The sequence below is a fragment of the Talpa occidentalis genome, unplaced genomic scaffold (assembly GCF_014898055.3).
Source record: "Talpa occidentalis isolate TD23 unplaced genomic scaffold, MPIMG_talOcc4v2.1, whole genome shotgun sequence".
Taxonomy (NCBI): Eukaryota; Metazoa; Chordata; class Mammalia; order Eulipotyphla; family Talpidae; genus Talpa; species Talpa occidentalis.
This window is the reverse complement of record NW_026555331.1, coordinates 94,091,994-94,115,411: the sequence shown is the minus strand read 5'-3', so window position 1 is coordinate 94,115,411 and position 23,418 is coordinate 94,091,994. Positions and strand designations below refer to the sequence as shown.

The 23,418-nt window shown below is 34.5% G+C and overlaps 1 protein-coding gene across 2 annotated transcripts in view; it reads left to right on the top strand.

Moving 5' to 3' along the window:
- DGKB (diacylglycerol kinase beta) overlaps positions 1-23,418 on the top strand; it is an 835,840-nt gene that overhangs the window by 395,464 nt on the left and 416,958 nt on the right. For both annotated transcript variants that reach the window (XM_054692402.1, XM_054692401.1), the window contains exons 10-12: positions 724-812; positions 893-1,009; positions 10,980-11,078. In XM_054692402.1, the coding sequence (XP_054548377.1) occupies positions 724-812; positions 893-1,009; positions 10,980-11,078 (305 nt within the window). The remainder of the gene's footprint in view (positions 1-723; positions 813-892; positions 1,010-10,979; positions 11,079-23,418) is intronic.

Sequence of the window (23,418 nt, the reverse complement as noted above, 5' to 3'; positions counted from 1 at the left end):
ATTAGGTATCGCATTTTGTATATGCATCCACGCACAATAATGCTTGTGTATTTATGTACGTATATTTTTGCATATAAACATAAAGCTTTGTGTGTGTGTATAGATGTATGTGTGTGTGTGCAGAAGTTTCATATGCTACTTAGCAAAGTTTGTTCCTTTTTAACAATCAGTGCCATGATGAGTGCCAAGTGTGGGACAAACTTCTAATGAAGACCTGGCATTGGTGATGAAATCTGTTCGCCCTGGAAATAGACTAATCAGCTATCTAAGGTTTAGTTAAATCGATAGACAAAATAGCATAAACTCACGGACTTTTATTCCCATACCCACCAGCTGCTCTCATGCCTATACTTGTAAAATATAGATCTCTTCCTTCTAACAAATGACACTAAGCCATTTGGTAGTCATCAATTTGTCTTTAATATTTTTGTCATCTGGGAATTATTGTGAAAAATTTGAGTGAGGTCTGATTTAATTAAGCATTTCCTGCTATGCCATGATAGAGGAGTCGTGGTTTTTCACATGCATAATATTTCCTGTGCTAATTGGCCTTTTGTATTCCATGGTAAAAACAGTCGACTTGGACTTTTCCTTGATGTGGCTGATTGAATTGATTAGGGAGCAGTGGATATGAAATGAGGTTCTGTTAATATCATTCTTTCCCTAGAAAATTACAATCAGGACCAGGGTTAGCTCTGAATTTGTGTACCTGTTTCCTTTCAGTTTGCAAGTACACAGTCCATGAGCGCTGTGTGGCCAGAGCACCGCCCTCTTGCATTAAGACCTATGTGAAGTCCAAGAAGAACACCGACGTAAGTTGTTGTGTGCTTGCTTTCTGACGGTGCCATTTCTGGAAGCCTCCTCTTACCACAGTGCCCTTGTTCTGTTCTAGGTCATGCACCATTACTGGGTTGAAGGCAACTGCCCGACCAAGTGCGATAAGTGCCACAAAACAGTGAAATGTTACCAGGGCCTGACAGGACTGCATTGTGTGTGGTGTCAGATCACAGTGAGTAAGAACAGAAGACAAACCTACAGGGCACTCACGGTGACATATTCCATGTTCTCTGAGAGTCCTATCCTGGAAGGTTATCCTGAATTTGGGATTGTTGGGATTAAGGCTTATTTTGTCGGCTTCTTATTTCATCCCTTATCCCTTAGGGAAGGGATAAGGATCAGAGTTAGCTTGTCCTCACAGAATGTGGAATCTTAGAGCTAGTGACCACATTACAAGTGTTCCCATCATGTGGCTCCTCTTGTGATCTGTGGAACACAAGGAGTTGGCAGGACAGTTTTCAGAAGCCACAGGTTGGGGTTAGAAATGAGAATGGAGACTGTCTGGGTAGGATTTAACTCTCCCTCCATAGCATAGCCCTAATTTGGAAGAGTTTTCTGTTTTACATGTTGTGAATTTATTTTACTCACAGAATCTTTGGACTTAAAAGGATAGGCAATGTTGAAAAGACTTAAGGATATAGGGAAGTTACTGAGGCTAAGAGAAACTAAGCAAATTGCTGTGGCTACATGGCTAGATAGAGATGTCAGTGGGATCTTTTAATTATTGATGCTTCTAAGTGCTCAGTAAAGTACTAAGTAGTAAGTACTTTACCATTCACAGTATGATTCTGCCTTCCTCCTTCAGTTAAATCATAAATTGAGAGGTAAGAGATATGGATGTAAATGCCAGTCATTAATGGTATTGATGGTTGAGAAAGAAGAGGTAAGTAGATTGGTCTTTTCCGGGTAGTGTTAGGAGGCCATCTGGTTTACATGGTTATCAAACTTCTTCTAGTAAGTTCTGGAAGAAATGCAGTTTTCAGATGGTGCTTCTAATATTTCCTGTTTAACTTCTGGAAATGAATTGCAATGTGCATTTTCAAGAATAGTCATTTTTGACAATATAGTACAAAAATATTTACAGGACTTTGTTTTTTCTCTTATTTGTTCTTCCAGCTAATGTTTGAGTCCTCTTGTTATAGGACTAGTAGTTCTTGCTTTAGTGGGGATAAAACAGTAGGGGGCACTGAGTCAGCTAAGCAAGTAAGTTTCTCTGTAGCGCCCCCACACACACCCCCACAAACCATTTAAAATCGTTTCTTAAATACACACAGAGAATAATGAGAAAAACAAACTGGGACTTGCATTTCAAAAATACAATTTTTTTTTTTAAATGAACAAATGAACACATTTTCCTCAGTCATTTTCAGCTATTACTTGGTTAAATTATATTTAAGTTTGAAATTTCCCCAATTATGAAAGACGGTTTTATTTTTTGGAAGTGTTTGGTTACTATAATAAAATGTCTAACAATGCCTTAAATTACACATATGAATTACTCAAACATATTGAATTTTCAGTTTTAAGACCATGACTATTTCATTTAAAAAATCCATTAAAAATATCAGTTGTTTTTGCTAAACATCTATGAAAATACTTTGTTTTTGTTACAAATATGGTAGGAGACTGTCTTATATTCCTCCTAGAGTAAATCTTTCATTAATTACATCTTTAACATAAATTGAAATTAGAGAATATCAGAAGTTGTTTCTTCTTTGTATTTCAACCTATTTTGGTATTCTTCATAAAATTCAAATGTAATATCTTAGGTCTATTATTTTTCTTTTTTATTTCTTAAAAAATCAGTGTATTTTAAATGCATACTCAGTTTGAACACTAAAAATATATATTGCTACTCCCTATCCTAAATCAAAAGCTTTTAGAGCTTTTAGAATTTGCTTTACTTGACTCCTTTCCTCTTTTCCAAATTTAATCTTCGTGAAGTAAATCTTCTGTCCTTCCCATTCTGTGGGAATCACCCTCCTGCTAGTGCTTAAGGCACCAGCCCTAAGGCACCCTCGTAGTGGTGCTTAAGGCATCTTGAAATCCTTTTCTTATTTTATATCTCATTTTCATTTTCTTTCATTTGTGTTAATGGTGCTCTTATCTGTGACTCCAACTTATAGCCCAACTACTCATCAGGTATACATTTATATTTTGTATTGATCCTGGTGTTAGCCTTGTGGAAAAATTCACCCCCCCCCCTTTAACAGGATAGATGGTGCTACCTCTGAATAAACAATACTTCTTTTCCTTTTTTTGAGATATGATTGTTATATCTCTGTGTATGAGTATGGTGTATACAATATTGACTTCATCATTTACATATTACAAAATGATTTTATAGTAGTCAATGCCTTTATCATGGTGCATATATATATATTATTTCATTTTCAGTGTGAAAACGGTTAAGGTATGGACTCTGAGCAACTTTGAAGTTTATTATGCAGTGTTGCTGACATCAGTCACTGTTGTGTGCCATATCTCCCCAACTAGTTTATTTACTAGCTGCAAGTTTGTACCCTTAAACAGCATCTTCTCAACCCTCCAGCCCCAGGCCCCTGAAAACTACCATGTATTACCTCTTTTTGCCAGTAACCATATGTTTTGAAATCTAGAGACTTCATGTTCAAATCAGTTCAGACCACATGCCCCTAATTCTTACACTAACGATGAACGTATACATGAAAGTGGCACTGTTGGTCACTATGGCACAATGCAAACTACAAATTCATTAAATTCTAGGACTGTGATCAGGCTAGCCATGGAGGCCCGAGCAGGTTTAAAGGCAGCCAGCTCCAGCAAAAATGGCTTCCCTCTCATTTAGCTCTTACAAGTCTTGAGGTTTCTGGCCAACTTCAGACATATTAGCTGTAGACATGAGGTCAGGAGACATGTGGATATTTGGTTTATGGAGTTAACTTGAACAATTAAAAAAAATAGTTACATCCAGAAGACTGTTCAGCCTTCAAAGAATAACTTCAGTCTCTTGCACTTTTGAGATTTTTTTTTTTTTGTTTTAAGCAATTATAAGGACACATTTAATTATTGATTTAGTATCTAGGCCAAGTTATATTTACTATAGAACATTTATATATTTAGTATAATCTATACTTCTTGAACCATTGTTGAAAAAGTTTAGTATAAAGTTGATTTGCTCTTCACTGACAATTACCTACCACTACCAATTACCATTAAACAAACTGAATTTACTTTCTTATGTCCTTATGCTTTCTAGAAAGTGCTATTAATATAACAAAGAGCCAGCAGAAGTTTTGAAAGTGAGAGGGCATGGCACCATCAATATTGAGTTTTAGGAAGGACTGTCTGAGTAGAGTTATATGAGGGATGGTTTGCCGAGCAAAGCAAAGAGAATGAAACTTGGCTACATTTCAGGGCTTTCCAAATGCCATTACTTCTGTTTATGTTACATTTAGAAATACTTTTTTTGGTCTTATAAATTGGACTGAAAAGTGTCTTAAGATGGTAGTTGTGTATTGTTGGGCCAGGTATGTAAAAAGTTTTGTCCAATTTCCTAATTTGTAATATGGATTTAATGTTAGCTGTTTCATGGGATTGTTATTACACTTAAATGAGTAAAAATGTCTGTGTAGATGTGTTTAGGTCAGGACCTCATACGTGCTAAGTGCTCAGTAATTGACAATTATCATAGTGAGAATTAGGTTAAATACCATATGGGGTTACAAATTCCAGCCCCTGGCTTACAGAGGACACTCCATGGATATACTAGTGCCATTTCTCTCACCTCTGGAATAATCTATAGATGCCCAGTCTAAGTTGGAACAGCACTGCTTGCACAAAAAGCCTCCAGATCATGTGTCCCCGAATCTCCCTAAAGGACAGACTAAGTTGACTTTTTTTCTATTCTCAAAGAGCAACTATTCCAACTCTTTTCTTCAAGCAGATTCGGTGCCATCATGCTTGTTGTCACTGGAAATAGAGTTAGAAGTCAATTTCAGTTATTCTTATCTTTCACCTTTATCTCATATATTCAACCTATCACTGAGCCTTGAAATTTCCAACTTAAAATATCTCTCTCAGATTTGAGTTTTTTGTCTCCACCATTCACAGCCCAAGTGCAAACTCTTAGCACCTCTTAACTAGATTAGAGTCAGAATATCCTGGCTTATCTCCCTAACAGAAGGTATTTTTCCTGTAATGCAGGCTGCAAACCACCTCCAAAATGATCTGAAAATACTAGTTTGTTATCATATGCCACCTTCAGCAACCTATAATAGTTCTGCGATAATAAATGCAGCCCTCATCTCCTCCCTCCCAGACCTGGCTTTCAGTTCCTTATATGTCACACTCAAGCCTAAGCACATGACCAAGTATAATACCCACCCCAAGCACCCAGCTCTACAGATCTGCTGGCAGTCCCTGGGGAAGGCTATGCTTCCTCCCCACCTGTTATTTTCCTCATTCTATTACCTTGAATGCACCTCAAATTCTAACTACACCTCAAGCACCAAATTCACTTTCATATATTCCTTGCTATTTGCCTTGACACTAATATTTTCTTTTTGCTGAATTAGTTTCTGTACTTTTATTCCACATCAAAAGGAGAGACCAAAGTGCTCTCTAGTGGTTTCAGTTCTGCATGTGTTGGAGGGCAACCCCCATGTGAAATGGGTTGTCCTGATTGTGGGTCCTCATCCAAACACTTAAAGGGACTTATGATGAGACTCAACTGAGGCACACACAAAATGTTTAATAGAGTGTTTGTTTACAAAAAAAAGAGAAATGAAGAAAGGCATAACAGAGGGAGAGAGAGAGACAGAGATAAATAGGTGAATGTGTCCAAACAGTTCCACTGATCTGGGACCCCAATAGCATTCCAAAAGCCACTGAAAAACCATGGACCCCCCAGAACCCACATGTCTGGTTTTATACCAAGCCTGGCTGCTTGACTCCACTCCCAGTTGCCAGAAATTCTCCCTTCAGTGATGATGATATTATGGGATTTGTCGTCTTTGGGAGGGATCTGGGATCTCTTTGGCCTGGGATAGGGGTGGAGTCCATAAAACCTGTGTTTGTGGAGTTTGTTCAGGACATCCTTTCCTCCCAACACACACTAATATTGTCTACATGCTATGCCATCACATGATCAGCTTTTGGGCCTATATACATGATTTGTCCTGATCCCTCTGAGTTCTTTTTTTTTTAATTAATTAATTTTATTTTTATATTCCCCATACAATTGCAATCCCTCCATTCCGACCTCTGAGTTCTTAAGGAGTGCTGAGTTTAGAGAAGGTCCTCAATGATTTCACTTTAGTGACTGGTGGAGTATTTTCCTCACTGTTAAAAATTCAATTTTAGGTGTATGCACTATTTGTATTATTTTAAGAAATTATCCTTCAATATGCAACTGTATTGGATATACCAGTAAATTTATTCAAATACTTAAAGACACATTTTAACACTAGCTTATTAGTCAGTACCGGTGGCTTGTTGACATTATACAATTTTGCCAGCTTGGAGATATAAAGTGAGGGTCTTAGCAGTGAGTTTATCTCCTTTTGTAATTCCAACCACTTAAAAATAGGAAAGACCCAAGTAAGAACAGTATAAGCTATCTTCTAACAAATATACAACCATTTTGCTGTGCTCTGTAATTCAGTCCTTTCAACCAGGCTAAATATTCTCATTGGTTCTGTCTTCTTACATTGTTCCATTTATAAGATCCATTCTTTGTATCTGCACATTTCTGTTCTAAGTGTATTTCTTTGACATTCTATTGCAAACATGTTGCTATGTGGTCCTGATTGCAGTAAAATGTCCCTGGCCAGGCAAGACTCACCAGCATATGAAGGTGATGTGTTTCATTAGAGTTTGACAAAAGAAAATGTATGTTACGGCTATGAATTATTCACTTTTGGTATCTTACAGGGGTACTCCGTTTATTAAAATGTTAAGTTCCTAACAGTAATGTTTAAAGGTTCCCATGCCTTTCTGATAGAAAAGTTTATGCTTTAACAAATGCCAGTATTTAAGGCAGTGCCTGAAATTGCACAGTGTTAGGGACAAAATAATGTCTAAACCATTCTTTTGAGAAATGACTTTTTTTCTCCAAATTCATATAAAAATTTATTTTTACAATCCCACCTTTTAACTTCTGATGTGCCACTGTTTTCTTTTCAAAACAATCCCCCACTCTTTTCTCAACTCCAACCTGTAAATACACACATACACACACACACACAAATATTTTCTTTTTCTTCCTAACTTGAGACAGCTTTTTCCAATAAACATAGATCTGGCTCTAAATTAGGTGCTACTGAATATTGCCATCAACTCTGAAATTATTTCCAAGTGTTTAATTCACTTCCAGGAAAATCTGGTTCGTATATTATGTATTTCTTAGATATCAAACTGATTCCCTATACATGATGAGTTTTTCTAAACATACAGTAAAATAATAACCTGAGGATTTCTATGCATTGTCCTTAATAAACACAAAGATAACTATAAGCAAAAATAAAAAACATTTTGGAAGGCCTTTTTCAAAGGCCGCTATGACTATTTTGCTGAAGAGGCAGGATTCATCAAACTCTTGTTTATTCTGTTCTGCATGAGGGTATTTGTGTTTGCATTTTTGCTGATTTTGAATCTGGGTTATCTTTTATGACAATTGTCAGTCTTCTTCATCTAATTGGCACTAGGGTGGACTGCATCTTATTATTTTTTCTTGTCTGTAAAATGTCATGGTGAGAAGTTTAAGCAACTTGTTATTGCTGATGATACTCACTTTTTTTGTTTTTAAATTTTTATCAAAACATGAAATGCACACAGAAAATGATACATATCCTAAGGATAAAACAGTGAATTTTGCACAAATGAGCAGCCTGAGTCACCATCACCTGATCAAGAAACAGAGCCTTATTATTACTAGCCTAAGATTCTGTTGTCTACTCCCTATTTTGTTGATATTTGCTTCTTTTTAACAAAGTATGTTTCAGAGAAAACTCAGTTTTCTCATTGACTTTTATGCTTTATATTTTGTCTTGAGTACGTCTAAGCAACATGGTGAAAGGCAGACCTGCTATGCAAACTTGGCTCATGGCTTGTGGAATGATCTGTAGTTTGAACAGTGTTCTTGGCTTTGACACTTCTAATTATGAACAGTGTGGTGATGTTGATGGCACCTTAAAGTATTTGTAGCAGTTACAGGTTCCTATACAAAGTCTCCTGCACATTATTAATTAATAGATACTTCTTGGGTAGGGACATGTTCTTGTACTTTGTGTACTTTTCACTCATGATGATATGGTTACTGGTCTTCCTAGAGACCCTGCTATAGCTACCTAGCTCTACCAGCCACAGTGGCAAACAGAAAGAAAAATTCCATGCCATTTTGTTTTGTTTTGTTTTGTTTGTAGCTCTGCAGAGACCAGTATTTCATGGCACCAATTGCCATGAAATACACTTGACAGCCCCACACTATAATATAGAGAGTAATGCTCCTCTATGCTGCCCACCTCCCCAGTACACACACACACTCTTTAGCTCATTACTGTGTGATTGTACCTGTGTGATTACTTCATTACTGTGTGATTGTACTTCTTTTCTTTTGACTAGGAAAACCTGTGGACCAAAAAGCTGTCTTTCAATTCATTTTATTTTTGCCATCATGTCTTACCTCTGCTAACCCTCAAATAATATGTGGAGAGGTTCATAGTCTTTTACCATGTCACTTGCAATTTGTCAGAAACACGGGGGATAGAGCATGAGGGGCTGTGCCTCTCTGGTCAGTGCTGGCAGGCGATCCAGGTGCCCCGCCCCTTTGTCCATAGCAGTAACATATGTGGCTTCACAGACTGTAGCCACGAGTACAAATTCAGTACTTTCTCACTCTACACATAAAATTTTTTATCATGGAGCTTGCTTTTTCAGAGGAATGTTTTTAGAGTCTGCATTCTAGTGTTTATAGAGGTTGTGTGGGCTCTAAACCAAAAGCTTTTTCTGTGTGAGAACTATGGTACAGAAGACCTTAGGAAACGTAATTCTTTCTCTCATTTTGCTTCAGTTTTTATCCTGATCTGTATATTAGTTTCCTAGGGCTTCTATAACAAAATACCACAAAATGAGTGCCCTACAACAGATACTTATTCTCTCGTTGCTCTGGAGCATATAAATCCAAAATCACTATGTTGGCAAGGCCAAAATCTCCCTAAAGGCTGTAGGGGAGCAACCTTCCTGCCTCTTCTGGTGTTCACCAGCAGGGCTTGGTAGTCCTTGACTTGCAGCTGAGTCATGGAATGTCTGCCCCTGTCATCACGTGGTTTTCTTCCCCCCCCAGCTGTCCCTCTCTTAGGGTCCCACCTAATCCAGTGTGACTTCATCAGAACCTAAGTACATCAACAAAAATCTTAATTCCAAATTAGTACATATACTCAGATTCCAGGAGTTAGGACATCAGCATTTCTTTTGGGGAACCCAGTTCAATCCACAACACTCATGTAATCCATTATCTCTTAACCCCAAATTCAAAGGCCATGATTTATTCTAAGAAAATTGAGTCCAACAAGTTAGTAAATCACTCATTTTATTTTGTGTAAAGTATGCATTTTTCTTTTTTTTTTTTTTCTAAAGATTTAGTTTACTTATGCAAATAAGAACTGGGCTGTAGGCCAGAGGTGCAGGGGGTGGAGGATTCACCAAAGGCAGAGTGAGGAGCAGAACAGGCAGGTTGACTGACTGATTGACTGCTGAGGGGAAGTAGTGGGTGAGACAGGAGAGGTCTGCTGTGCTGTATGGGTCACCTGCCTGGCTGGGCATCGAACTCATGCTGCAGTAGCTGGGAATAGCTTCATAGTGCTGAGACTTAACCCCTGGTACCACAAGGGAGGCCCTACGCTAGTTTTTCTTATAAGGAGTTGGCATGCCACTAAAATGCAGGACTGCTAGTTGTAGATGAATATGTGCAAAGTTACTTTTATTTCATGTAATGTTACCTAATGGGCAGTTATTAGTATAAAAATAGCCTTAACTCTAAGGTAGAGAGTTAACAGGACAGATGTTTTAGATTCAAGGTCAATAGATATACCCTTTCAAAAGAGTTCTATCACCAACAGTAAATCAACACTCATTAGAGCCCTATGCTTGATTGCTAATTAATTGCCTACAAAGGTAAGTTTAGTGAGGAAATTAATATAGACATGAATAAAATTGGATGACTTTTAAAATAAAACTTTCTGATGAGGTTCCTTATTTTTGTCTAACAGGACATGTTAATAACAAAGTGTTACATTACTAACATGCATAATTTTCAATAGTATTACTATTTCCTTTTAAATTGATAATGAAATAGGGAGGTAACAAACTTTAGATATCTTTAAACAGCTATTTCTTTAGCAAATCTGTATGGTTCCAATAAAAACTACAACCTCAATTTTAAAATATCACTATTTAATACACTGTGTTTCCCACCATTATTTAGACTTGTGACCAAGACTAACAAAAATATCAGTATGGGTTCATACATGTTGGAAAGTATTAACACATGATATAATTATATATGAAATTAATGTAGAGTTGATAAATACAATATAGAGATAAATTTTTATAATCATAATCATCTTATATTTATATCCTGTTCCTACTGAGATGAACCTCTGGTTACATTTACATATTGAATTACGAAGTTAAAACTAATGATGGGATCAATTATGCCCCATACTGAGCTGTGCACTTTGGAATGACTTTGAGAAAACAGGAGGGTCAAAAAAAAAAAAAAAAACAGCATCCACAGCACATAGTGATTGCAAGATTATGCTAACAGATAAGCAAAAGAAGAACTATATTGGACAATGATTTATGTTTGTCAAAAAAAAAATCAGACTTTTCTGGTACAAAACCTATGCACATTTTTAGTATAAACATTTCGGAGAATTAGAAAACATATAAATAGGCTAGTTCACGGAAGTTGTGAAATGGTTTATGTAAAGTAGATCTATAAGGACAAATGTAATGTGAATCCCTTTATGATCATGTTTATTTGCTCTTGTAATTCTTTTAATGTACTTTTAATGTATTTGCTGTATCTCATTGAAATACAATCTGCCCATGTTTGTTGTTGTCACACAAAATTTGATAGTATCCTCTTTCTCCCTTCCTAGCTGCATAATAAATGTGCTTCTCATCTAAAACCTGAATGTGACTGCGGACCTTTGAAGGACCATATTTTACCACCCACAACAATCTGTCCGGTGGTACTGGTGAGTTTTTCCTTCATTCTCGTCATTTTACTATTATTTGGGGTTTCTATGTTAACTGGTGCACTCTTCCACTAAATGCTTTCAGGTAATTTTCCATTGATCAAGGCAGAATGTTATAGATTTAAAATAGCTCCTTACTTCAGAGTAAACACCTTTGCTACTTTATTTCCTTTCTTCCATGGCAAAATAAACTTTTTACTAAGATATGCTCTGACGCTGACTCAGGTTTTATCACTTAGTCATGCTGTACTTACCAGAAATGGTATAGGCAGAACACTTCTACATTTTACATATTTTATAGATCCAGCTTCCCAGAATAATGAAGCTATTCTGATGAGCAATTTTGCTGGGGATGCATATTATATATCTGCAATGTTGATGTCTCTCGTCTAGGTCAGAGGCTACCTCGAGTGATGACACATAGCTCGAGGAATGCTGTGCGCTGCATTAAGTGTATTTTATTTCTTATTAGTGAATAATAAATTTAACTACATGCAAATGATTACATAACTCAATAAATATATAAGAAAAAAATGAATAAGATAGCTGTGAAAGAGTAATCATCACCCTTAAGCTGATATTTAACGATAATACTCATTTTATACCTCAAAATCACAATTGTTTTGAAAGTAAAATTGTAATTTTACAAAACAAACTATATCCATAATGCCGTTCTCATTTTTAAAAAACAACATGAAAATTAAGCGGCTGGAGCTTTAGTATGATATAATAAAAATACAACAACTAAGAAATGTTAGACAAATACTTTTCTAAAGGTCAACCTCGAAATTAATCAAATTACTCAATTTGCACCCACTTATGATTCATTTTGTAATTATCTGTAAAATACTGGTTGTATTTTAAATGTCTTTATTTCATAAAATTATTTAAAAATCTTCATTTTCTCAAACTCAAATATAGGGCAAAAGAAAATAACTCTATATTGCTGAGAATAGCAAATAACTAAGTTTAAATTTCCTTTCTTTATGTAAGATTTATTAGACCTTCTGTAGTAAGTAAGAGTAATTAAAAATAATGAGAGTTGTGCATTTTATATTTTACATTAATTTTGGTGTTATTTTTATTCTTTCGTAGTGTTGTCTTAAAGAGATAAGGCTGTAAAAGTTTTACATGTTTTCTTTTGTTATTTTTATTGAGGTAATATTGGTATGTTGCAGCCATTATTCGTGATTCAGAGTTATAGTTTCATACCTTTTCAGATGTATGTTTCCACACCATACCCTGGCTTCAGTGCAACCTTGATCCCAGATTTTAACTCTAAGAAGAAATCGTTCACATCATACTACCAACCAGTGCTTGCTTAATGTCTATGCAATTCAGTTATCAGGGAATTTTTCCTTGGCCCGTTTATGTTACTCTCAGGTCATCCAAAGTCAAACATGTAATGGATTCTTTTTAATGCTATTCTTTCTTTTTTTGAGAGAAAGAGAGAGAGAGTCAAGGGTAATCATGTGTTACAGGAATATTCTCGTCTTCTAACAATCTTCCAAACACTTTCATTATTATTTTAAGGTACTTTTGAATCTCAAGGTTTACTTTCAAATCTTCCTACATTTCCATCATGATTTGTACCTCAATATTCTCTTTTGCCATTTTCTTGGGACTGTCTACAATTGTGCATCTGGCACTAATGATTACTGTGTCCTTCATGAGAGTCTACCTTTCATTGATTCCTATGATGCCATAATTTCCTTGTCCTACTTCTGTTTCTCTGGGTACTTTCTCTTATTTTATTTCCTGGCTTTTATGACTTTCACTGTCCTATGTTGGAGCATCCCTGTTCTACCAGCACATATCTCAGCTTTCCACTCTGAACATTTTCCCATTGGGATCTTGTTTATTTAATTGATCTCATTATCATATCAATTTATATTTGATTCATCCTCTTCTGAATCATACACCTATATAGCTGCAGTCTGGACGTCCCATGGTGTTTTATGTGCTGGATGCAAGCATTAACTATTTTATGTAATAATTGAACTCTTATGTTCCCAGCTCAGTGGATTAAGGAAATACCATAGCATTGGCAGGGAATAATGAGCTGTCACTGGTTAGTAATCATCAATTTAGAACAACAACGGTAAGCTTTGACGAATATATTCCTCTGGTCATTTTTAGTCATATTTCTCCTGTTACATTCTACTTCCTGAAGTAGAATAGTAGAACAGCCTTCAAAAGACTATTTTGCTAAATATAATGAAAGGAAAGAACAGTCAGAGTTGAGATTGTATGCAAGAAAGTGATTATTAGCATTGTCCATGAAATTAGAGCTGGGAAATTAGGAAATAAGGATATGAAGAGAGAGGTACTGCAACAAATATCAGGAAAAATATAGATTACAGTTGAATCAAAGATTGTTGGAATTAAGTTTATTGGTAACAGATTACCAGAGTGAGTGTGGTTAGCATTGAGATTATGAAGAGGCTGCATATATTGGTAATGGTATGTATAAATTCATTTAAACCTCACAATGACACTGTAAGATAAGTACTACGAACTTTCCCATTTTATATATAAAGAAATTGAGCAATGGATACTGAAGTACGTTTCCCTTGTCTCATGGCCATGAAGTGGTGGTCCTGGATTGGAACCTATGAAGTTTCATTCCAGAACTTATGCTATGAGCTTATCCTTCCTACCCTTTTTCCAAATCTCCTATTTGTCTTATCTAAGTGACTAGAACTTTTGTTATCCCAATTTTCCTGAGACAAGACCTAACAATCATTGTTGATGCATCATCTTGAATATCAAATTAATCATTCGACAGCCAATTCTAATTGTTCTTAAACAATTTTCTTTTATTCAGCACAATTCTTTTTTTTTTTTTAAGATTTATTTATTTGTACAAGCACTGGGTACAGTCAGAAGCGCGGGAGGGTGAGAGAATTCACTAGAGTCAGAGCAGGAAGCAGAACAGGCAGACTGATGAAATACTCTGCTGCAGGGAGCAGCGGGTGCGGCAGGAGAGGTCTGCGTGCCAGGTGGGACCCTCCCCGGTGGCCGGGATCGAGCCGGCACCGCAGAGGCTGCAGGCAGCTTCGCAGCCCATTGCTCAACAACTGTGCCACCGGGGAGGCCCCTATTCAGCACAATTCTAACTGCCCTGTATGTCATTATTACAAATTGTTCTCGGTTTGTTGTAGTAGCATTTTTACTAAATAGACTCCTTTCCACCCATCCCCCATTCTGCTTCCTGAACTCCTTTTAAAAAATGTAATAAAATATTTTCCTGATTCAATATTTTAAAATATTTAAATATTTTTAGTGATTCCCTATTTGAATTCCAAATTCTGTAGCATAGTAAATGAAGTTCTTACTACATCTATCCAATCCCTATTATACCATCTTACATAGTAGAATTTAAGGGTAATTGACCTCTTATGAATTCTCTAAGTACACCTGCTCTCTAAAACCTTTGGGATTTTGTATATTTTAATAAATCACTCTAAATCACTTTACTTCAAAATTTCACTTGCTTACTAAGTAGAAATTGAAGGTTGTTTTCTTATCATGGAATAAATACAATGAATATTAAACCCATTAACTGTTTAAATACTACTACTTTAAACAAAATAATAAAATTTCCCTGTCCCCAGAATTGCTTAATATGCTCTGACTAATGCACCCTGAGACTTTTCCATTTGTGAACTCTCTTAACTTCTTAAGGATGATTCTACACTGCATCCTCTACTGTAAAATTGTTAACTTTGTGTTTATAGAAAATCATTAGTCCTTGCAAACAATATAACCTTGTCTTTTTAAAATCTGTAATAACAATTTCCTTCTTAAAATAAAAAATACATATAAATTCCAGTATTTCATACTCATATTCTCTAAGAAGAGCAGGTGAGGTTAAGGATTAATTTTTGTAAAATGGCAACTATTTCTATTACATTCCAGAAAATATAAAGTGAGATAGTTAAAATATGTAGTTGTATTGAATTTTTCCCTTTAATTTTGACTCTGTAATCAGAAATTAGTTATTGGATGAGTGATATGAACTCATTAGCAATCTCTAATTCTTGCTTGAAACATCTTAATGACATAAGACCAAGTCAAATTTCATTCATGTCTTCTAATATTTTAGAATATCCGTTCTAGGTACTATTTTTATATTTTTAAAATTCTTATGCCACTTTTCTCAGCCTTCTAATTCCTCCCTGACACTTGTTATTAAATTTAAGTTAGTGACTAATAGCTATGAGCTTACCTATTATGGCAATTAGCAAGGTAAGCATCTTCTTTGCACTGGTGACATGCTTTGGTAAGCATGTACTATGAATTACTTCCACAGATAATTGGTCTCAATAGTGCCTATTGCCATAAAAATGGATTAAAACCAACTACCAATGGATTAAAAATGGATTAAAACCAACTGAAATTAAAATTGAAATGTAGCCAATTATTTCACATATCATATATAATCACCATTTCCTAGTGGTGGAATTGCCATCTAGCACACGTGGGTGTATTATTACAAGACTACACAACTTAAAATTTATGTTATTGTAGAATCTTTATCAAGATTTTACTGACTGGTGTTTAGCTATTTATTGCTTTCTGTGAGATTTTTTTTTCAGCAAAATGACTGAAACCACATTCCATTTTCTGCCACATTGAGAACTGAGAATTATTTTCAAAGTTTTACATTTTTTTTTTATTATTGAGGTAGCATAAGTATAGTTGTTTGTATTTTAGAAATATAGGTAGGATGTCCCTCTCCGGGTGTTGTTACCATGCCACACTTTCCACCAAAAAACCATTATTTCTTGAAAGTTGTATATTTAGCCATCTTCAAAGTGAATCCAGTCAATTCAGTCAGATTCTTGATAAAAAGCCCAGTTTCTGTAAAAGGTCGTTAATTCTTCCCAACTGATTGTGAAAACGGATCTCTAACATTTTGGTCGACTTCATTATGCATTCTTGATTCTTGTTATAGATCATATTCATAAATTTCTGCTGTCCAATCTCAGTCAAAGTGACTATGCTAAAAACAACTACATTAACTTCATGTGGAAATGAGTGTGATGAATGTGGAATCCACCCACTCCTTTATGTTATACATTTTACTCCTAACTGAATACAGACTTGGCCTATGTTTTTTTTAATTCCTTGTAGATTAGCTTTAATTAAATTTGAACTCACAATTATGTCATTAACCTGCACTGAAAGGCATTTAAAAAATCATAAGAAATCCCTGTTGTAATTGGAAAAAAAGTTGTGTTGTTGGAGATGGCTTTAATTTTATGATAGAAATACCTCAAATCTGTTGGTCATTGTTGGTTATGTTTTGGACCCTGAGTCTTTTTATTGTTGTATTTATCTTCCATCCTCTATCCTTAGGAATTTTACAGGCAAATTTATGCTCACATTTGTCTATAATGCAGGTATTTTATTTCCCTTTATGTGTGAATCTAGAACTTTATTATTGTTCTTGCCATAAATTTCCTTTTACTATAATGGGCATTTCTGATACTTTTTAAATTATTTTGATATTCCATAAATTTGTTAGGTCACAAAAATCAATGAAATAGGTCAGTAGCGTCCTTTTGATTCTTAATTTCATGGAAGAAGTTATGAATTTGGTCAACTTCTCTAAAACTGCGTTTTGGTCTTACTAGTTTTATATATATTGATATAATATGTAATATATTATCCGATAATATATTTATATTTTTGATCAGACAAACTGGGTCTCTAGGAATGTTGTTTTATTGTGATTCTTTAGTATGCTGGATACTTTTATTGAGTTAAATTTGCCTCTATCAACAAAGAAATTGAGATATTGTATATTACAGTTTTTCTGAGCAGTGAAATGAAGCAGATCATCATAAAATCATTTTTTATTATATTTAGCCCCTTAATTTAACTTAGTTTATGCATAAAATGATTATAATCTAAAAGGAAGGTTCCTATTCTCTAAATCAGGGTTTATTTAGTCATTTTCTACACCAACACATATTAGTAGAGCTGATAAAGAAAATACAGGGATAGTATAAAGTTGATTACTTTGAACATGCCTTTATATTATATGTAATCATTGACTTTTATATACTACACTGACTTCTATCTACTATTATGACATGTCTTTAAATTATTTTTAAGATAATTACTGGTAATCAATGTACATTTATTTTATACACAGTATCTGCAATGCTAGATTCCTCTCTGTTACCATCTTCTCTCTTTTTCTTCCCTTCTTCTTTTTGTCGAGTTTTATTAACTGGAGCTAAAATTTAGGGTGTCACAGGGCTCTAGGGAGCAACTAGTTTTCTCTTTTTCTGAAAATTAGAGTCTATTCATTAAGATAGGCAAATAGGCTGCAGAGCATGTTATGAAAAATATTGACATAACTGAGCTCTGGAGGAGAGAATCTCAATTCATGCTGAGGTTAATAGAGTAAATGAAAATTTTCTTGAAGAAGTGATGCCTAAGCTGAATCTTGAAAATGAATAGGTATTTGGCTGTCAAATGTATAGTGAGGTCCGTATGAATGGTCTCAGCAGTAAGAGTATGCAGAGAGAGATTTAAACTGTTACTGAAGAGTTTGGAATTAAGATGAGGCTTGGAGAGTTGAACAAGGTAAAGTTTAAGATAGAAAAACCTGGCTTGTCTTGTCATAGAGTTACGCTTCATCCAGTCAGAGCGGAAATGCCATGATCAGATTTGTGTTTTAGAAAGATATGTTTGCTAGCAATGTGATTAAAAATAAGCTTAAAGCAGAGAGTAGAGGAGATGTGAAAATATAATTACAAGATTGTGATGTAAACATTAAGAAAACCCAACAGAGTAAGAACAAGATGTAACCAAGAGAAGATTGTGGCAGAGAGTATAACATGAGAGTTAGATTTGATTTTGGAATAAATTAGTTCCTGAGTATAGTCCAATCTAATATGCAGTCATGGATGTTGGGGCTACCCTGGTGTGCAAAGGAGATTCACTAGATTTAGGGTGTCACAGGGCTCTAGGATGCTTTATTTTTTTTAAGATTTATTTATTTATTTATGCATACAAGAGCTGGGACACAGGCCAGAGATGCGGGGGGTGAAAGGATTCACCAGAGACAGAGTGGGGAGCAGAACAGGCAGACTAACTTAACTACACTGCTGAGGAGAGCAGCGGGCGAGACAGGAGAAATGCTTCACCATGTTGGTTGCTCCCTGGCGGGCCGGGGATCAAACTCGTGCTGCAGAGGCTTCGGATTGCTTCATAGTGTGGTGCTTAACCCCTTATGCCACCACGCAGGCTCATAGGATGCTTTAATTTTTATTGGGTGTCCATACAAGCACACAGGATAACTGTAGGGTCTTGTTGAAATGGTTGCTATATGAGAGTTATGAATAAAGGTAGAGTAGGGGGAAGATCTGTTTGATTCCAATAGCCTCAAATGATAAGAGGTTATACTTTGGGGCTAGAGGAATAATAATTCTCATAGAAATCTAAGAGAGTACTATAAAAACTATGCAGCCATCACAGTTGATAAAATGAGCAACCTCATTCATAAGTGTTATTTGTTTGAGAAAAGGTTCCAGAGACTGCAGAGAAACATTTTATAAATGACATTAGGTTTGGAAGATCAACTAAAGAGAAAAGCTCAGAAGTAAATAGTGATAGCCAGAAAGGACAGAGATTAGAACTTATTTCTAACATGAACTCTAGATCTTGAGGCAAATAACTACAGAATAGTGAAAATGACTATACTCAGAATATAAACAGAATTTATATAAACCAATAATATGCAGCAGAAATCCAATTCAGAGAAGAAAAGACCGACATGGGTTTTAAACAAAACACATAGACACAAATCATCTATAAAAAAATATAAATACATGCTTAGCATCGTTACTCATTACTCATCATTGCTCATGCATAGTTAAATCTCAGTAGATGATATTACACATCCATCCAAATAATCAAGATTAAATAATTAAGACAAGTAAAAATTGTAAGCTGTGGAACATATATGAAACAATAAGTTTTATTTTTACATATTGCAGGTAGGAGAGTACATTGATTCAACAGTGTGTGAGATCATACTGTTAGTATCTTGTCTGCATTTGAATCCTGCTTGTGACATGAGCCACATTATTAACATTTTTTTACATTTATAAAATGAAATTAAAAGATTCAATTCCTGGAAATTGCTTAGAACTATACCTACCGCAGTAAAAACTCAGTAAATATTGTAAAATATTACTGTTATTTTAAACTTTATGTTGGAAATAAAGGAGTGAGGTTTAACCTTTATCAAAAAGAGCTATGCATTAAATAAAGTGTGTAAAAACATAAAAAGAAAAAGCCAAACATCTTTAATACAGTTATATGAGACCATTATTAATATATAATTAGAACCACTATTAAAATTTTCCTCTTGATTTTTTCATGTATGTTTTTGACATTTGTAATTAAACTCAAGATATCAATAACATCTACTTTATTTTTTTTTTATTTATTTATTTATTTATTTTTTTTATTTTTTTTTTTTTTAATCTGTAACCAGGTACATTTATTCTTTTTTTTTTTTTTTTTAAATATTAAATTTTATTTTTATATTCCCCCATACAATTGCAAACGCCCCATTCTGAACCCAATCCTTCCCCTCCCGCCCCCACCCCCCAAAAAGTGTCTCTGGTTCATAGTTTTTTGTTGATTTTGATTTTCACTTTCTTATATTCATTTTCCTGGTCCCTTATTTAAGTTTTCTAGATTCCTGCTATGAATGAGACCATCCGGTATTTTTCTTTTTCTTTTTGGCTTATTTCGCTGAGCATGATCCCTTCCAGTGCCATCCATGTTGCTGCAAATTGCATGTGTTTATCTTTTTTGAATGCTGAGTAATATTCCATGGTATATATGTACCACATCTTCTTGATCCAGTCATCGATTTTTGGGCATTTGGGCTGTTTCCAAAGCTTAGCTATTGTAAACAGTGCTGCTATAAACATAGGAGTGCAGGTGCTCTTTGGAATTGATGTTTCTGTGTCCTTTGGGTAAATACCTAGGAGTGGAATTGCTGGATCATATGGAAGCTCTATGTTTAGTAGGTCCAGAAATCTCCACACAGCTCTCCATAGTGGTTGGACCAGTTTGCACTCCCACCAACAGTGCACAAGAGTTCCTTTTTCTCCACATCCTCGCCAATATAACATCTACTTTAAACTTCAGAAAATATGATGAAATGTTTATATATTAACATATGCATTATTATTAATGACTTCATAATATCTCATTAAGTGAAGTATTTTTACTTTTGTTAAAACAATGTTTAAATCTGTATTTTTCCAGTTCTTTATTTTGTTATGATAAATAACACCTTGGTGAATATCTTTATTAAGAGTAGCTTACTTGGCTATACTCTAATAAATATAGCAATGTATCATTTTTTCCTTCATATTGCATCATTTTGTACTATAAATGATTCAGATTTTATAGTTATTTAGTTCATTCGATACTATAAACAAATGTCCAAATCATGGTCATAACATTTGGAATGTTTTCTGAAACCAAGAATTTGTATTAGAATAAATTATTAATTATTTAAACATTTAAAAACAAATTATAGATGGTTATTTTATCTTCTCTTCAAACAGAAAATGTCCTGAATATGGTCAAAGTAGTATTCATTGGCAGGAAATGAGATGTTATGAAATAGTATGCATCATATCCTCTTTGGACCAATTGTCTATTCTTCCTGAAGTATTTTCTGGTTACAGTATTCTATATTACCTTAAATTAACTCCTAAGAATAGCAACAAGATAAATAATAAAACTTTAACTCAGAGAAAGATAAACAAAACTATTGAGAAAATACAAATTCTAAGTATATTCTTAGATTGGGTTCAAATGGTTCCAATTCTATCTCTTTTTCCTCTTCCCTGTGACTGAAAAAATTGGCTAAGTTGTGTTCTTGCTGAAGCAGCAATCTACATATCTCTACGTATAACACCCTCTGAGAACCATATGTCTATATTAACTTCTCTTCTTCTGAGGAGGGGTTAGTCTTCCACAATTATAAGAATTCTACTAAATTATGCATTGTAGTATGGTGATTAAGTCCTAAATAGCATAGAATATGTTAAAACTTGCCTTAGAGCATGTGTTTAAACAAGTCATTACTCTTCAGCTATGTCAGAAGGTCTGTTAGGGAGTGGAAGTTTGTGTGTGTTTTTCCTCACAGTCCAAGTATTATGTTTTTTTTTTTTTTTTTTTTTCCCTCCTCTCTGTCACTTAACTCTAACTTGCACCAGTTAATAATGAAAACCACAGTACCATACAAAAGCCAATTAAGAAGGGAGGGAGATGTTTAAATCTTTGTGATTCTGAAATTATGATTTGAATTCTCTGTAACCGTATTTCCTATACTAGTTATAGAGCTCACAGAAGTGTAGAGGCTGGTATAGAGGTGTGAACAGTTGGCTAAGGATGTGTCTTGCTGCATTGAGCTTTGACTTTTATTTAATATTTCGGATGCTTCACCTTTCTTTTTCTTTTACCCCTTTAACTTTTAACCATAGCAACTGAAATTATTTTCTTGATACCCTTTAAGAAGAATTATATACCATGGGTTTGTGCCTATATAATTTTCTTTTTTCCTAGAGAATGGCGACAAAGCCATTGTCAGTGCTCAATAAATGTTTCATCAATGTCATTACTTAATATTCATTTAATTAATATTCATTATAGATCAATTCATAATTGTCATCATAGTAATGATAGGTAAAAGGAATCTCATTTTCCCCATATTTTGAAATCTAACTTAGTCTCAGTTTCATGGTATTATTCATAAAACATAGCTGCTTTCTGTCTATTTATTCATTTTATCATATAAAATGTGTAGAATTAAATTCTGAAAATTCCTTTACTTTTTGCCAGTAATCTTTACACAAATATGCTTTAAAAGGACACAATATGTGTATCCTTTGGACAGGGTCTAATCTAAGACAAAAGTCCATATATTATAGCTAATTATATTTGTTTCTTCCTATAAGAATGTGGTGTTCTATTTTAAAAAATAAAATATTTCCATAATTTTCTGTGATATTTTATGCCTAAAATATAGCTAGTTATATAATCTTTGAGAGCAGGTTATATAATCTTTGAAGGTTACAAACTTGTCCCCTGTTGATTTTGTCATGATTTATTGAAATGCAAAACAAAAGACTGGTATGACATAAGCTGATATAAATCCAAATGTAGCCAAAAATGAGCATTATTTTAAAAAAAACATTTAAAATTGATATCTTCTTAAATAGACTCAAATAAATCAATGAATATTATATGTCTCTGATCAAAAGTGAGTATAGAAGATTATATATTAATGAGTTAATTTATTCTACAATTTATTACCACTAATATTCAAAACAATTTATATACAATAAACAACAATATAAAAGTTAGTTTTGTGTCAAAATTAAGTCACACTTAGACATTCATAACACAATATTCTAAAAATTTGAGAAATATAGTTTACAAATTTGTCTCTGAGTGTTTTAGTAGCCTTAAGAGAAAATGGAAAAGAGAGAATTGAGAGTATTCATAAAATTAAAACAAACCGTTCACTCTGAGGAAACACTTGTATTGTTATTTTTGTTACTGAGACTTGAGACTTTCTTCCATGTAAAATTGTGTTTGTAGTGGACTACACACCTAACAATACCACTATAATCAGGGTAGTAGTGTTTGCTTCCTTTAGTTTTGCTTTCTTATAATAACTGTCAATACAGACTGATGCCTTTTGGCCCATCCAAAGTGCATTTTAGTATAAATAAGCCTTGTTGCCAAAATAAAATAGAAATAATTCTGCAACAAGAATACTAAGAAGTATGCAGAGTAAAACAAATTTAGATGCATGTCATACATGAATATTTATTGCATTAATCAGAAGTAAATTTTAATGGCAGGTCTTTTGCATGATGGACAATGTTAAAGAAAACATTTTCTTTACATTTCTTTTTTTTTAAAGATTTATTTATTTATTTATTTATACAAGAACCAGGGTATAGGCCAGAGGCGCAGGAGGGTGAGAGGATTCACCAGAGAGAGCAGGGAACAGAACAGGCAGACTGACATAATACACTGCTGAGTGGAGCATCGGGCGAGACAGGAGAGGTCTGCCACACCATGTGGGACCCTCCTGGCTGGCCAGCCGGGATCTAACCAGCACTGCAGAGGCTGCAGACAGCTTCACAGCACTACACTCAACCCAACCGCCTGCGCCACCAGGGGAGGCCCTACATTTCTTTTTAATTTTTTTTTTTAGTTTTTTAAATATTTTATATAATTCTTACATCATTTTTCATTTTTGCACAATGTATACATT